Source organism: Tetrao urogallus (genome assembly GCF_951394365.1).
Source record: "Tetrao urogallus genome assembly, chromosome: 17".
Lineage (NCBI taxonomy): Eukaryota > Metazoa > Chordata > Aves > Galliformes > Phasianidae > Tetrao > Tetrao urogallus.
In genome coordinates, this window is record NC_136830.1 from 6,113,609 (window position 1) to 6,131,488 (window position 17,880).

The following is a 17,880-nucleotide window of genomic DNA, read 5'->3' on the forward strand; positions in this document are numbered from 1 at the left end:
TCAGTGATGCCAAACATTGATTTACAGAGCAGCTGCCAACCCTGGCTGACCAACGCTGGTGGGGAATTCCAGCAGATCATTCTGCACAGAGGCTGAATTGCCTGCAGCAGATCACAATTCATTAACAAGTCAGCAAAATTGCAACTAAACAAGTTATTGTTATCCCAAGGTTCCAGTCATGCATGTTTAACACCAGAAGCTGAAGTCATAAGAGAATACAGTAATTCTGAACAGTTTATACAGCTGCCACAAAAAAGTCATACTCAAGTCTAAGCAGCCATACAGTCTCTACATCCTAACAACATTTTCTTTATAAGATCAGATTCAAATGTTGATACCCTAGAAGGAAAAATGGTGGATGAGCATAAGACAATCTGGCTGATGACAGTTCATTTTTCATTTAGATCAGTAACAGAAGTACAGGTAGCAATTTCCTGGTTTCATTTATATAAAGCTCTAAAATACCAAGTACCTCTCCTGGTTATATAAAACTTTAAACATTAGCCTCTTTTTTAATCATGAATCTAAAGCCCACTTGAATCCAATTTATATACAAGCATGTATTTTACAGAATACACTTCCCAGCAATTCTCATGTTGCAGTAAGCAGTTCGCTGCATGCCTGACAAGTCAATCACAAGTGCTCAAAAAATAACTGAATTTGTACACGGATTCTTTATATCTTGCTACTTCAAAGAAATCCCACACTGATAAATTTAATTGGCAGTAGAACACTGTGCAGACATGTTTGCTACTGTCCACTTTTTGGTTACAGATCATGCTGAGCATTTATCAGGCAAGCCATAGAACATGCTACTGATTCAGTGAGCACGCTTCTCTAACCTGGCTCCAGCAGAGCTGGCTTTTGGTTGTTTTTTGTTTGTTTGCTTTTTTTTCAGTGCACTTAAAAATTTGGACATTTTTTCCTTATTCAGAGTACAAATACATTTAGTTCAGATTCTACTGCATACAGTTACCAAGGATCATGTATCAAAGTTTCCATGCATACATTTGGCTACCAGGGACTTGTCCTGCCTCAGTGCAAACTTAGACCTAATGTTTTCTACTGATTCATCTTTGAAGCAGCTCATCCTATCCCATTCCACACTGCACTTATTAACTATAGTGTTCTCTTTTTTAAAATAAACAAAAGGTGATTGAATCATTTTAGTTAAATTTGAAACTGCTTTTTGTGAAACAACTGTTTTCATATATTTTTTAGATTTTTATAATTTGATATTCCTAACAGTGCTCTCTAAACTTATCGGGTCCTGCATGTTGTTGTTGGTTAAGACACTGAGCAGCGTTTACAAAGCTGAGTTTATTTCATACCAACTTGGGAAATTTCACAGCTTTATTTTGTTTTTGTAAAGCTCTTCAAATAAAAAGGTTAATAGAAATAGTCTGATAAACTAAAGTTAAACACAAATTATAGGTTAAGTAATGAAGAGGAAAAACAATTTTGTAATTAAACTCACAAAGGAGTTAAACAAAGACAAACAAAAACATGAACAAATTGTGGTATTGTACCTTCTGAAGACATGCGTTTAGGCATAGTAGAGACAGGAGCTGGAGAACCATGAGCAGAGGGGTGAGACGGGGGCCTGGAGGGCCGCGAGGGGGGCCTGGAGGGCGGCCGTGTAGGGGTGGCTGCCCGAGGTGGAAGAGAGTTGGGACCTGACTGGTAGCGAGAAGGTGGGCGAGAGGAAGGAGATGGGCAAGGCGATGGCCAGGGAACACCTGACAGAACAAATGATATGAAGGAAAGTATAAAAACTAAAGAAAAATTATGGGGAAAAAGGTCAACAGAAAAAAAAAAGTAAAATATGACAAAATGATTTCTCACGTTTAACCCTTTGGGGGTAGGTTAATTTATTTCTGCAACCAATAAAGTAGTCTCTGTAAGATTCTGGACTCTGCTTCGGGTCAAATTTAATATCTGAACGTCACAAACTCCCCAAAGGGTTAATTAGGATCTACAAATACTACTAAGGAATAGACAGTAAAGTTTGATCTGTTAGCCTACCACGTATAAGTTCTACAGTACGCATCGGTCCTCCATCAGCTACCAGAGGCTCTCGTACAGCGTAGGACTGAACGCACAAACTGCTACTTGCAAACCAAATGATGAGCAGTACCAATTCTAGGAACTGTATCTTTACAAAAAACAGCGGTGTTCAGTGTCTGAATCCTGACATCTATGCCTCCAGCAGTTACCTGTGGTATTAATGTGGTATTTTAATCTAGGATATAGGGTTCGTTGTTTCCAAACCAAATACGTTTTATTTATAAGCCATTTTGAGTATGCTAAGTGTATGATGTTGACTCAGCAAAGTAATAGGATGGCACAGACCACAAATAGTACAAATTTCAACTTGTTTGGGCAAGACTCAGTCGTACATCCTTTTTATATTTGACTCTATTTAAGAAGAAGGTTTCACTTACCTTTAAATATCTCTGACTTCCTCTCCACATAGAGGCACTTGAATATTATGCTTTTTTTTTTTTAAACTATTATTATTTTTAATTCACAGCAATCTCATTTAATAGTACTTTTAATATATAGAAACAGTGCCTCAAAGGTGGGCTACTGGTAAAGTCCATCTCTCAAAAACTGGTATTCAGTTTATAAATCACCAATTTCTGCTATTCAGTGCCTGGCAATGTCCATTCATAAATGTTTTATGCATACAGCAGAAAACACTCAAGTAACTATTTGGAGAGAAGACTTGACTGATTTTCCTGTGATAACTTTTCCTAGCTTCCCATCAATGGTTTTTCCACCCACATGATGGTGAAGCCAGCAAGTTGCTTTCTCCTCTATAATAGGAAGCAGAACTCATCCAAGCACCAGGAAGGAAGGCACTTGCCTCCTCCAGTACAGCCACCACGTCCCTTTCACTAGATGTCAGTATTGCTTTTCCTCAAGAGAAAGCTAAGCAGTAGCATAAAAAATTTCAAAAAAGCAATTTTTCATCTTTAAAGCTGCAGACTGCACCATCATCTAAGACAAAGGTAGAAAGCAGGTGACACTCTGCTGCTCTGCAAAGCTACAGACGATGCATTCAAATGAATGTTTTGTTATCAATACCTTAAACCCAGATGAAAAATCACCAGCTCTGTGTTAAATGATGCATGCTAAGCAGCTTGTTAAATACAAATACTAAAACCACATCTCATGCAGTTTCAACATTAATTGGGTAATTTATTGCACTTTTCTAAGGCACATTAATTTCAACTTCAGATACTTGCCTCCGTTAACTACTCTTTGATCTGCTCCAGAGTTAGGACTGAAATCTGAAGTGTGGGATCCAGACCTTGAAATTGGTGGGCCTGATCCAGACTGGCCCATCCTTGGTGAATTTTGTCTTCCACTTCCCCAAGACAGAACATCCCTGTTTCTCCCGCCAGGTGGAACGTACTTACTTTCCCTGAAACACAGCAAATTTCTATCAGTGTTGAGGAAGATCTGGAAAATAACGAGTTCAAGAACTCTTTGCTGATACTTCCTATCTTTCTCAAAACAAGCTCAAAATACAATCAGATGTTGATCAAATATTCACCCTACGAATTATCCTTTGATACTCACTATACTTTCCACTACTTAAGAGCCCACAGACACTGAATGCATTAGTACTAAGGCCTGAAATTCTCCATGACACGCTGAAACCACTGCCTTTTCCTGAAATTTGGTATGAATTCACCATAGTGAAATATCAGAATGGAGAAGTCTGTTTCGTTACAGATAACACAGGGCCAAGTAGAGGTGTACAGGTCAGCACGAGTGCCAAAACCAGCAAGTGACTGTTTACACAAGATTCCTAACCTAATCAGCCCTGCTGAAAAAGCACAGTTTCAATGAGTAAATTGCTACTGTACCAAAATATGTACATCATTTAAATAAAAATACTATTCATAGTGTATGCAAGTACCTAGTGTTCACACCATGACCTTCTCGCTCATTAGCATTTCTCTGAACAGCAGTATATTTTTCTTCTTCTGTTCTTTCATCATTTTCCAAGGCAACCCGAGCTTTGTATTGGGCACTTGATTCAATTTCCTCTGCTAATTGAGTTGCTCTGGCTTCCCGTTTCAAAAACTCTTCTGAATTATCTCTTTCTAATGGCACCCTGAAAGACAATGGAAGGCAAAGAACATCTGAAATGAATTCAGAAGTACAAAGAACCTACAAAATTATATAGCATTAATTCTAGGCGGACAAATTGCAAACCAAAATAATAAAAATAAAAAAAAATAACACACAAGCTGCTTTTAAGCCAGGAGACTTGCTATGCTTTTTTGAGAATAGCAGTATTTCTGGACTGGTTTGACATTACTTACAAAATCAGTGCCATTTACCTGCCTAGAGAACTGAGGTCAGGATGCAGAGCTTTTTCTTAGGACATGCAGATTCCCAAGTCCCTAAAGCTATGCAAAGTCTCCTACTTTTAACAGGGCTGAGCACATTAGCAACAAAAAGACCTTAGCCCATTATTTAGATAGGAAGCTAATTCAAGAGACCAAATTTGAATTGGTTTAGCAATTTACACATTCACAATAGATGTAAGAGTCCCAACACTACTGAAGTTAAGAGTTACAAACTTAATCCTCCCATAATTCTAGCCACAGAATTTCAGTTCTTCCAGTTATGAGTAATTGCAGAAAAGATGAATGCTGTACTTCAGAGCACGGGACCAGAAACCCAAGACTCACTTTCCATGTCCTGGAACCTCAAAACCATTCGTTCTATGCATTACAATATCAGGTAATATCACAATGCAACAATCATATGCAGCCCTTTTGGGAAAGGCACCAAACAAGAACTCAGTACACGAGCAATGAATTACTAACATAATGAACTACATGACACCACAACTGAGCTGACACTGCCTTCTGTCCATCTGCCATTGCTGTTTTTCACTGCTCTAATTTTTGTGTCAGGCTTTATGAAATAACTGTTCTGTGATTCTGGTTCAAATTTTAAATTCTGAAGGTTGTTTCATTGACTTTACTTTAGAATATGCTACATAGAGCTGAGACTCTGACCGTGCAATGCTTGGTATTAGATAACAGGTACTGCACTCATTTAGGATAATATAAACAAAGAACAAAGGAAGTAGTTGGAGAAACAGCCCAAGTAAGAAATAATACATGCAAGATTACTCAAGTGTTGGTGGCAAGGCTATGAAAGCAGGTGGCTTTGCCAAACTGTAACACAGAGCTCTGCTACTGCAGCAGAAGTCTCCCTCCTCACACACACTTTTGGCCAGCTGCTGCCATTATCAATGGTGGCTAAGAGGATGAAAGAGAAAGCATGGCCTCACAAATAAGACACATGTGAGAGCAGTAGCCACCAACATAGCCAAGGAGCTTGCTTGCTAGAACATGAACTTGTGCCTTTATGCAGACTGACAAACTATACCTGGTACTGCTAAGCTCTGGGAAGATAAAAAATGAACAGTAAACCCTGTACAATCCTTCAATTGCACAGGTAAGCATTTAGCTGGACCATGCTCATCGTATGCTTGGAAAATCAGAATAAGTTTCCCAACTAAAGCAACAAAATGCAAAGCAAGTTGCTTGGCTAGGAAATAATGGAATTTGTCTCCAGCAATTAAAAGCCACCTTCATGTTCTTAATTTGTGTCCATTAATACCCATAAAGCGGAAAGATCGCAGACTAAAGTTCAGAAGTACAAAGAGCACTTCAGTATACTTCATTGCTCTAGGAACAGCTTCCCTAGGATGCAGACATATGCCAATTAAGCTTTTGTTAAAACACATCTATAATGTGACAATAAAACGTTGAACAAGAGATGTGCAGACAAAAAAAATCAGAAAATAAAAATAATCACTGCAATTCCTGGACATTCACAACCAAGTTTTAATACGTTGTGGGCAAAAAGAGTGGGAAAATAAAGACATTTCATGATGGCTGTTCAACATCTGCAACTGGTTTGTGTTGTAGTTGCAGTGAATGCTATAGCTGCAGACTACTGGGAATGGGTCCAGGCTGCCAAAGTAAGCACAGCAGACTTCATACTTCTTCTATACTCAAGTTGTTATTATACTGTAACTAAAACTTTAGGTCTGCACAAGTCTGCTAAATAAGTTATCCACAGCACAAAACCCCCTCGAAATATCAGCAGCATTTCAAGACTCCAATACCTACGTTAGGAATAATCACAATAAAATTAGGATTTAATCAACTGTTCTGCTGGGTGAAACACAAACTGTGCATATGGCAGCTACATAAACACACATTATAGTTCCACAATTTGGTATTTTTCACTCCACTTGTAGAAGTTTTTCTAAGAATTAAGCGTTATTGCATGCCTAAATTCAGAAAATGTTGCAACGGGAATGAACTGTGCCCATTTAAGGGAATATATACAGATTACTACATAAACTATTCACAGAAATCTGGCAAGGTTTCTTAAGCGCTATTCATTCATTATTTTTTTTTTCCAGATATTTGATTCCAAACCTTAGAAAGTATATAAAATTATCTTGAGAATACAAGTTTTGTCACATCAGGGAAAACATTAAATACAAATCTAATAAGAAAATATTTTAGAACTTACGTGTAAGAAGATAAACTGCTGTCATATGTTGATATTACACCATAATTTTCTTCATTGTAACGAAACATGTCATTGGGATCCCATCCATTGGACTAGAAGAAAATAATGCTTGTTTTTCAAAATGTCATTGGAACCACCTTCCCTTAAAATGAAGGGCTGGTGGCAGGAGTCAAACCTTTTGCTCTTTTGTCTTGGCTTACAAATTCACTGTTCATAGCAGAAAGTTAGCAGAGCAAACCCCATTGCAGGGGTCTTTGTTCATCAGATGTATGTACTCGATCCTAAGAAGCCAGGTAGGTTTCTTTTTTGCTTTGTGGTTGGTTGGTTTCTGTTCTCTAAGCACCATGCCTGCTCTGTACTAGTTAATGGCTAACACAGTATGCAGTTCTGAACGTTAGGAGCATCCCTTGCTATGACAAGCACTGATACTTCCCAAAAGCACTATTAATGCAATTATTTGAGACACACTGCAGGCAGAAGACCCCTGGTGATCAGGGCAACTTCCTCACTTTATGAAGTATGCTATTACAGCACTCAAGACTTAACCTTCACAGATGATTAATGTTTTGAGTGTTTCATAAAAGCACTGGCAGCATTATGTATTCCAACAAATCTCAGCTGTACAGTACATACACCAAAATTGACAGGGTAACTGTTCTAGCAAGACAAAGTTAATATTCTCCACAATAACTTGACTCCATTCTTGCCTTTAACACAATGCAGCACAATACCTTGCTAAGAAGAACGCATGGCTGAGGAAAAGCTGACTGCTATGATATACAAAGAAGCTCATTTAAGAACATACTCTTCATCTAACGATGCATAATCTGCTGAGATTGTACCTGTGCTTATTAAACCATGGGTCAGTCTCCTATCAATTTCCTTCATCTTAGCTCCGAGACAGCTAAGCACAATTTCACCATCATTTACAAATGCAGTGATCGTCAGACAGGAATGCTCTGATTAAACATAAGCGACTTCAGTGTGCTGCTGAATGTGGAGTTCTTAATAAAAGCTCCTTTTTCAGCCAGTCCTCGAATCAAACAAGTTCCTTACCCCAGCAGCTGCCATTTGTCAATATTTGCCAAAAGTGGCATTTGAAATCCAGCTATTCTTGTTCAAATTTTTAAAAAGTGCTGGGGCAGCCGCTAGCAAAGGCTGAACATGTAGTGATATAGGCCAGCATCTTCAGCCCCACTACTAGATTAAAATTAAGGGATGTTTGTGGCAAGGCACATCCAAAGAAGCAGCCCGCTTTCTAGAGACCACCAGAACCAACAAAAAAGCATTACTTACAACATCTGTCTCCAGTGCCTCAAGCTCCTCGTTAGCGCTGGTCTCTCCTCCATCCCACGGCTCAAGATCCTTTTCTTTGTGCTCACCATTTACTTTAGCACTGATGGCTGAATCAGTAAAAGCATCTAGAAGGGAGTGGGAAGGGATGGAGGTGAAATCAGTTTGATTAGGCACAGGAAAACACTGAACTCACCAATTTTTTTGAGGAACAACCAAACACAACTGGATTGCAGACACATTAACAGCATTCACCTCTTGCAGCTGCTGTGTTCCCTGAGACTACATCAGAGAGCTGTCTGCTGATGTTTACAAAAACCAGGAAGTGCAGACTAACTTCAAATAAATCTATTCACAGGGTGGGTTTTTTTGCAACTTTAAGTATGAGACAAGGTACCAAAGAATAGCAATAATTATTTGCAATTATTTCCAGAAGTTATACACAAACTGCACGTATGGTTTCTGCTAAGAATGGGACTACCTGGGGAGTGCCATTCCTACAGCAAATCCAAGATTCCTACAGTGTGCTTGTTGTCCAGGGAGCTTAACTAACTGCTAACAAATTATGCAAATAGCAAAAAAAAAAAAAAAAAGCATGAATGCACCCCATCCCTTAAATGAGCAGAATACAAGCTTCCCCTCAATTTCCTGAGTTCCTTCTGTCTCCACAACTCACCACACCAGCATGCACGCACACAGCTGCACTCCCTTTGCAGTATAACTCAATTACCCATTAGCTTGGGGTACTCATTCAATGGGACAGCAACAGAGAAATGCTGTTTCCTGCAAGCTTTTTTCAGGTGGCAGCTTACCCACATCACACAGCAAGATTCAGAGACGCTCTTTTCCTCAGCAACATATGAAAATAAATATGCCGCTGATTAGCCAATGCACTAAGGGTATGCAATCTTTTATACAAATTGTAAAAAATTTCATAAAAGATAAAGATCACAAGCTTGTATTTTTACTTGTTCATGTTTCATTCAAGTCAGACTATGAAAATGGCAGAAGAAATAATACTAAATATTGAAGTACTGTAAAAGGGGGAAAAAAAAGTACAAAACATTCATCAAGGAAGCCAAGCTTTTCTATTCTGTAAGCAACCGAATCTTAGAGCTGTCTGCAAATTCTTAGATTACTTAAACAGAAGAATTTTTAAAAATAAAATAAGCTTCTCTGAGTGCCTTCAGCCTAGAATTTCTCATTATAATTCTAAAGAAAACTAAGAAGCAAACACTTCAGGTCTTTAAAAAAGATGAGGTCAAACCACCAGGCAGTGCTAGATAGGAAGAGTATGGCTTAAATTAACTTTTGGCAAGATCCGAAATCCTACGAGGAGAAATGAACATGAAAGCCATCATGAAAAGAATTAACAACATCTGAAGTGATTTGTTGGCCACCAGTGTTGCAGAGTTTAAACAATTACTGAGGATTTTTCTTAAGAGACTGTCAACACAGCCTATTATCCCCGTTTTGCCCATTTCACAATCAAGTTTTGCCCATATATTGCCATGATCTATCCCCATGTATTGCCATTCTATCAGAACTGTGCTTAGCTCTGTATGGTACAGGACAGGCTGTCTCATGAAATGCTCAACTCATACAAAGAGACCAAAGAAACGACAGGGAAGCGATTCAGCATTTAAGCGTTGTTAATAAGCATATGTGAAATAAAATGTTATAGAAGACGTACAGAAAGAAAGATGTCTATTAGCTAAGCATTCATTTCAAATACAAAAGAATCAGTAAAATGACGAAAAGAAAGCCAAATGAAGGAAGGCCACCCTAATGAGGGAAACCACTGTTAGGGCTCGTGTGAAGCTGCAAAAACCTGCATCAACCACCTGGTGAGACCTTGGGGCACAGTTCCCCAACAGAGCTGCGATAATTCCTCCACAGCTGAAGGTTAACACTTCCAAGTGAGATCATTTCAGCTTCTCACTACATCCGATGCCTCCAGCAGGCACATTCTGGGGTTATTGGTACACTGTTCTGAAACAGCCACGGTATTGTTGTGCTAAATAATAGTGCTGATGCAACTTTTCAGTGGTTGCAATTCCAGCTGCTTAGGATAGGTAACAATCAAGGGTGGGAACAGAAGTCATCGACTGACTGCAAGGTATTCCAAATGATTCTGTGAAGTTACACATGCATGTTTTACAGTGCTATAAATGCGCCAGCAAAGAGATTAAGCTTCCATTATATATTATGGTAACAGAAGCGTTATGAAAGGCAAGATGCAGAGACAGAGTGACTGCCAAAAAAATTACCTGTTTCTGAAGGAACTACAAACAAATATGGAGAGAGAAAAAAATGGAAGACATCAGATATAAACACAGGTGGATTTTTTCCACATTATAAGTCTGAGTTCAGGCACAGCTACACTCTTTCAGTCCCTTTCGCAGACACATTGAAGCTGATTACACATCTCTCACCTTGCAAAGATGATTTCCACGTTAAAACTTCAGCAATATTCCCCCTATTCACAATCCCAGTATATTTCTCTATTTTGCTTTGCTAAAATCCCTCTGGACAGCCTTCAGATTTGTAAGGTATATCAATCTGGCAGAAAACATCTCAGTTTCCCTTCACGCAAACAGCTTTTAAGATACATTACAAGAACAGATGTTTAAATGTAAACAGGAATTACATAATAACAAAGTGCTATCTAAATCCACAGTGATGGAGTAACGAGAGCACACTCAACTGGAAAGCGAAAGTAAAGCACTGGTATCTGGAAGCTGTACATTCACCTTATCAACACCCCATAGCCAACACAGCCATAATCTAGGCCAGCCAGTACTGCTTCTGCGCCTACTGCCATTCATTCACTGCTTCATGCCTGATCCTCCCAGGTCAGACATTTTACACCAAACGTAAGTTGGAGGCTGCCTGTGTCACTTGTGCGACATTTGCTTCCATGATGCTTCACTGGGGGAGAGGGGAACTTCTTCCAACAAGGTGAGAAGACACGGACGTGGGGACTGAGGGCAGCACCTGATGGAGGTAATGTCTGTATTCTCAGAGGGTTTAATTAATTTATATTAAATAATTTCAGAAAAAAAAACTCCACACAAAACGTTTTGGCATTCTAGATACTGCAAATAAAATAGTAGCTTAATAAGACTCATATTTGACCCACTAACTTTCCTATTTAAAAAGCCACATAAAAACCATCAGCAGAGCGCTGTCAAAAACTGTGATACAGATGAACTGGTGGGACAAGGCAACACAAAAATTGCACTGCTTAATGAGTGTTACAGGCCTGAGGAAGATTCGTACAAGCAATGCTAAGTTTCCCAGTAGAATCCAGTATATCACAGGGCACAGGATGTCCCTCTGCTCTTCACCTTTCTTTCATTTTAGGATACAAGTGAGACTGCAACATCAGCCTAACCTTTACAGCTCAAAAAAATCGAGTTAGGAAGAATTCAAGCTACAAAGGCAGACTTCTAGTCACATAGTACAGTCTCATGAGCAGTCTGAATGTAGCAGAAAGGTACTTCAAGGCACAGCTCACTATTATCCTGGAACAGTCAGAAAGACACAGAGGGACACCAAGATTAAAAAGAAGACAAGACAAACAAGGCATGAACAAAACTGATGAGCAGCACAACTGAGAACACACAAATTCTTCAAATCATTGTTTCCAAAACAAAGATACTGCTCTTAAGATTATTAAGAAAGTAGAAGCTGAAGCAAACTGCTGCTCTGGGTGCCAACTGGCAGAGGGTTAGCACGCAAGATATCGACTGCGTGCTCACACTCCCCTTTGCTGGGGCCCCGTATCTCTGAGCTGTTGAAGGAGCACTTCACGTGACACCTTGACACGGCCAAATTTATATCCAGTTCATTTTGTATATGGGTAAAACTCAAATAAATGATCAAATGAGAGCTGGCCATAAAAAAGTGTGAGCTGTATGTAAGCCTCCACTAGCTCCCAATGCCTCTGAACCCGCTCTGCATGAAGTCTCCAAGCAAAGAAGTTTCCTATGTTAAGGCCTCACTTCTTGTCTCAGCCTGCTAACTGGGGAAAAAAAAATCCCAAGGACAACTTAACACGACAGAAATTCACATGAAGCAGAAGCAAATCAAGAATACGCATTCTAAGAAAAGCCTCAGCTTGAGCAAATTCTTCAAGTGTGTGCTATTAGATGACTTAGAGAAAGGATTGCCAGAATAGAGCAATTAAGAGTCCAGGTTTGATTAAATTTGGCATTATAAAAGCTTGTTTTCTCAAACATGTTTTGTGCTCATGGGGAAGAGCACAAATATGCATTTAAGCATAGTTCAAAAGCCATTAAGCCAATGTGCATTAGGTGCCAAAGGTGTTTGTATTGCACACTGCAAACTTTGATCAAGTTCGCATGGCTCAAAGAAAATTGATGTTTCAGCTTAAATGTTACAAAACAACTAAGAGTTTACTGTTGAAACTACTTACTACTGATTTAAAACATTAGAACCAGTTACCGCTAGTTCTCCAGGGCGAACATTTCCTTCCTTTGTTCACAATGTGCCTCCTGCTATTCCCCTTCCAACACTTTCTCTGGAAGAATGCCCCTTTCAGTGCTAATTCAAGGAAAAACTTAAATAGCCAGTTCTCTCTTGCCTTTTTTTTTATTGGATTTGTATTACTTTTCTCAGAGCGTAGTGACTGTGCCAAAAAAACAATAAAAACATTGTAGAAGCCTATTACTTTAACAGTAGTTATGATCTTGAATGTTCTTGTCTTTAAAGAGGAGCCAAGAAGACAACTCAAGCCTTACTCAAATTTGAATCATATGCAAACCAGCAGAGCTGCCTGATCAGTGTTTAGGACTACAGGAAATGCTGTTAGAAGCTTATTCTGTGGAAATGTGCCCTTCTATTCCATTTGTATGGGCCCAATAATCTAACTAGCTAATCTGCTGGTACTGCAGAAAGCCCTGACTCCACTGAGTGACCCTCAGATGATTCTTTTTGATTCCTTTTGAAGCCTGACAGGAATCTACTCAAGCACAAAGGTCTAGATAGACTGACAAAGTTGCAAATAAGGGCTCAGGTAGCAAGGAGAGATTTATTTCTTGATGCTTAAGCTGTCAGAAGGTTCTTATCTATGCAGTCCTACTTTCCCCCCTCTCCCAACACTTCCAATTTCCACAGTCTAGGTAGGCACCACGCTTTCTCCACTGATCCAACTTAAGGTGCAATGTCATGCTTGGCATAGGCAAATTCAAGGCTGTTGCTTCCGAACAGAGTGGTTTCACCCACCTCCAGCTTATACTGCCATTACCTTCCCTGTACTCACACTACTGATGCTGCTGCAGGATTAATTATCAGCTCGTTGCCCCAAAGCTGCACAAGTAAGATAGCAATGAAAGGTGCTTGGCAGACTGCTTTGGATGTTTTTTTTTTCAGAGATAACTGTATTTTCCACTCCTTCTGAAAGAAGAATCCATCCCATTCCCCTTCTTTCTACCTATTGCTCTTCACCACTCCTCTTCCAGTCCGCTTTTCTGACTTCGACACAAAGGCAGAGACAACGAAGCAAACACCTCTGCTGTTCAAGTCTGAGGGTAACTCAGAAGATCTGTACTCAAAATCTAAGGAGCACCATTTGGCCAAAGCCCCCCCAGCTCAACATAGAAGCAAATGCCAGAATAAAAATTCACACGACCCCAGACACAGCACAGTATCTTCTGAAGAAAGTAAGTTTACTTCAAGGGCTCCTCAGAAGTCTTGCATTTGTCTGAGAACAGGAGGGAGAAACCAAACACATACACTCCCACCCAATAAACTCTAGTCTAGCAAGCCTCTCCTGCAGCAACCAAGTGCCTGAGGAGTGCCCTTTTGTTTGATTACATTTTCAAGTGACAGCAAGCTTTCTTTCCAATGCAGCATCTCCAAACAGTATACTGCCTTGTCTGAAATAGCCAAAAGACACTGATGGGTAGGCAATTTTAAAATACTTCTTCCTGGGTCTGTAGAAGCTAATAGCCTTTGTTTTGTGTGAAGCTCAGCACCATCAAATGGAGCTGGACACCAGATGGTAACAACTCAGTGCAAACATAGCAGGGAGCACAATCCCCTCACCTAGAAGTTCAAATTCAGTCTTTACTGTGGATCACACACTTATCTGACCCTATCACCAAGACTTGGGTTCCTCTATAAGAACAAAACGCCCACAGTTCCTCTTTGCATGTGTGTTCATACACACTCTTTCTTTTGAATCTTTGCTAACTTAACTTCCCAAGAAGCAGAAAGCCTTTCATTGCTCTCACGTGCAGGTGTGATCAGAGACTTGCTTGCTCTTTCAAGTGTGGTTTCACGATAAGAAGTTGTTGAGACAAAATGGAAAGCAGATTAATTTACCCACTGTGAGTTATCAAGTTCTGCAGCCTTCCAGTTTATCTTACTGTCTGTACAGTTTTATTTCAGCTCTCCTCTCCAGCTACTTAAAAGATTTAGATGCAAAGACATTCCACCTCATAATGCAAACTGAGTGACTTCAACATAAAGCAGTCGTTTTCTTCTAGAAAACTGCCATTCAGTAATTATTCCTAGAAGTAGTAGATTTTTCATTCCATCTGCTCACTAGAAATCTAGAAAGGCAGCGTAATGGAGAATCCAGTTTGCATTTACATTAAAGAGATGTTCATAGCAGATCCATTATAAGACAGCTTTTGCGTAATTCAAAGTCAAAATCCTATGCAGAACCTGGAACACATCTGCATTTCAATGCTACTGTTGCTCTGATATTATGCATCCTTCTTTGAGGAAAAGCAAATTCCTTGAAACAAGCATCTTATCCTCCAGCCTTAAATCAGGCAAGAACACACACATGTGGAAATACAAGATGAAGAGCAAAAATCTCTCTAAATTTCTATGAATCCATACATCTTTAAGTCGCTGCTACCTGGGAATAAAGCATGTGTGTAGCAATGAACACTTGGCTCCCAGTGACAATTGCTGACCAACCTGAAAATCTACAAACACGCAGCTTCACTCCTTGGCATTGAAAGACATAAAAAGCATCAAAAAAATTTATATAAAACTTTTGAAATCTTGACTTATGATCTTAAAATACAAATAACTTTAAGAATCTTAAAAAATGTATACCTCTTCTTGCGTAATTGGTATCCATATCCTTAAAATGCACCATAACAAAATCTGAAGACTTGAATAAAATACTTTCTAGTATGTCTTCACGTTTTGGCCCCAAACTGGATTCTGCAGTTTTCCGATGAGCAGCATCAAGCACTAAATCACACTAGTAGAGATAAAAAGAATATCCTAATTGAATACACCATAGACTACTGGTAACTGACATGCTTGGGAAAAGCACACATTTACAGAGGTTTGCAAAAATGAATCTGCATGTGTAAGCCTAAACATGGATGGGTCAGAACAACTGATAATAAATATTCCAATTTAATGAAGCATCAATTATACAGTATTTGTACCTTTCAAAAGAAGGAAGAGCCAAAAAGGAAAAAAAAAAATTACCTTAGGACTGTAGGTTTTAAAAACTCCTTCATATATACCACCATTTTTCACCTGTACTTCACATTTGGATCCCTAGAATGCAAGAAAAATCCAAGTGTAGCACTCTGTCAGCCTGACAAATGATACGAGTGATTTTCTCAAAAATACATATTTACAGAAGCACAATGTGTAAAAAAACTAAACCAAAAAGCTCAGTTTTCAGTCAAATCTTTTTTTTTCACCCAAACTTTTTCAACATTTGCCCATTTACAAACACGTCTCTGCGTGCCACAGAGACAAACACTGGGGTATGTCCCAGAGTTTATTAAAGATACTCATGAAAGTGTTTTCGGTACACATGAGACTTTTGATTAGCTATGCATGCATGCAAACAAGTCTTTGTGCAAAAACAAATCCGTGCATATGCATGGGCATAAGTAAGGTTAAAGTTTTAGTCCAGATTCTAGCTGCTGTGGGACAGTGTGTCACCAAATTTTGTCATGTTCCCTTAACAACCTGAAGGGAGAAGGGCTTCTGCTGCCTGTATATAAATGTATTACTTATTCATAATGCCTCTGGAGACATAAAATTCAAAATACAACCAACGAGCGTAAGAAGTCTGCCATCCCAAATATAATTTGCAGTTTTTCAAGCCAAAAATACACAATAGCTATTACTATGACTGTTCAAATTTCAATCTTGGAACAGGATGCCCACTGTTGAACTTTATTATTCACTCTATTATATTACAATTAGTGCAATATTTAACAATTCTCTGTCACTATAGAAACTGTTTACACGCCTTGCAAATATGAGGACTTACAACAACTGATGTAAGTATGTGAACCATTCTCATGTTTGCATAGATGCCATCGAAAGAAATCTGGAAAAAAAAACCAAAAAAGTTGTCATTTTTATGGGAAACACTTGTAATTCAGAAAGGCAACGCTACAAAAACAAAGTCAGCTCTCAGCAGTACAGACCAGCTGCTAGAAAGACTGGTCAAAAAACCTCACTTGGTCAGTATACGCTGAATTTAAGTCCCAGCAGATGTCCAGAGGACCCTTTCTCTGATCAATTAAATATCAGAGCAGCCTTAAAAACATGAGAAACCTTATAGTGTGCCTCAACCCAATATCAATCCCATTAATGGGTGGACAAAACTCACATACCAAGTCTCACAACTGAGAAGCCCTCCTAGCAGCCCTCCCTGGGAACAGGGACAAGGCACCTCAACTGTTGCTGAAGGAGAAATGTTCCCTGAACTACATCTTTGAAGTAAACAGACCTGATGACATGATTAACAGGACACGAAGTCATCCAGTTGTGAACTGCTAAAGAGCTACAAAGCCTATTATAAAACTAGTGGCCAAAAGCCACTCACTGCAGTTTCAGAACCCAGAAACCAACATATTTAAGGATGCTCCTGTGCTCAACACTCAGTAAGGAACACAGAAGGCCTAACACTTCCTACTTGTACATCACCTTTTTCACTGCTCTCCCTCAAAGCCTCTTTATTTTTACTGAATAATTTTTACCATTATCTTCAATATACCCTTATAGAGGTAAACTGCAGTCCTTTCAGCCCTTCCTACTCCTGCCCCATTCCCTAGAACTAGTCATCCTTGAGAAACAGGCCACTAACAAATTAGCAAATATTTGATTAGTGCAGTTCAAAGATCCGTTTTCTGAATCAAGACCCAGATCTTTACCTTCCACAACACATCCTACAAACCAAGTCACATCCACGGTGCAACAGTGTATTGGCCTTGACAGTAACTAAAGTTACACACACAGGTAACAGTGGCTTAGCTACAATAACATTAAGTTAGCTATTTTGTAGTAAAGCTGAACACAATTGCTACTTCTATTTAACAAAGCGTTGTCTCCCTGCCTTCAGTCCTCTGCTTAAAGAAATCAGTTCAGAGAGTTTCCAGAGAGGCAATGCTTTTGAATCTGTTCCCAAGTTAAAATTTATCCATGTATTTGCAACCATAATCACAAGAAAGATTTTTATTGGCATGTTTCAAATGTTTAAGAGCTCCTTCTCTCCCCATTCTCCCAGGAGACTTAGATCATAGAATCACAGACTCAGATGAATGCGAGATTTTCTACATTTAAAAAAGCACATCTCAGTCTAAAATACTCATTGAGGTATTGAAAGGAAAAAAAGTTAGATTATTCCACAATGTGCCATTTTCACATTGCTAAGAAAGACCACCAGAGAAGCTGTTTCCTTGTATCTAAAGAGGAAACAACAAGGAAAAAATACTCACTGTGGGCTGAGGCGGTCCTTTGCCACTGCTGCGACCTCTGAAAGGAAACACAGACAGAAGATACAACTCAGAAATGTTGAAAAGGATCAATTTCGTAACAAATTCAAAAACCAAACTTCATTTGGTGCTGAGAATCAGAGCAAAGAAAACCAGCTCTTCCCCAGAGCCAAACTTAGCAGTTGCATCTATCCTTCAAATTACTGATCTACAAGCAAGACCAGTAAATGGGTAAAAAGGTTACCTACAATAAATGGCAAAACAAAGA

The 17,880-nt window shown here is 39.1% G+C and overlaps 1 protein-coding gene across 4 annotated transcripts in view; it reads right to left on the minus strand.

Annotated features, from left to right (window-relative positions):
- ATXN2 (ataxin 2) overlaps positions 1-17,645 on the minus strand; it is a gene marked incomplete at both ends in the record, with an annotated part of 42,522 nt that extends 24,877 nt beyond the window's left edge. The window contains 9 exons of one of the 4 annotated variants that reach the window (XM_079543918.1): positions 1,530-1,739; positions 3,252-3,430; positions 3,932-4,129; positions 6,583-6,674; positions 7,879-8,003; positions 14,974-15,124; positions 15,361-15,432; positions 16,163-16,222; positions 17,616-17,645. In XM_079543918.1, coding sequence (XP_079400044.1) covers positions 1,530-1,739; positions 3,252-3,430; positions 3,932-4,129; positions 6,583-6,674; positions 7,879-8,003; positions 14,974-15,124; positions 15,361-15,432; positions 16,163-16,195 — 1,060 coding nt within the window. Of the gene's footprint in view, positions 1-1,529; positions 1,740-3,251; positions 3,431-3,931; positions 4,130-6,582; positions 6,675-7,878; positions 8,004-14,973; positions 15,125-15,360; positions 15,433-16,162; positions 16,223-17,615 lie in introns of those variants that run through there. The other 3 variants (XM_079543919.1, XM_079543916.1, XM_079543917.1) reach the window with 3 other exon arrangements.
- Between the last annotated feature and the right edge of the window lie 235 nt (positions 17,646-17,880).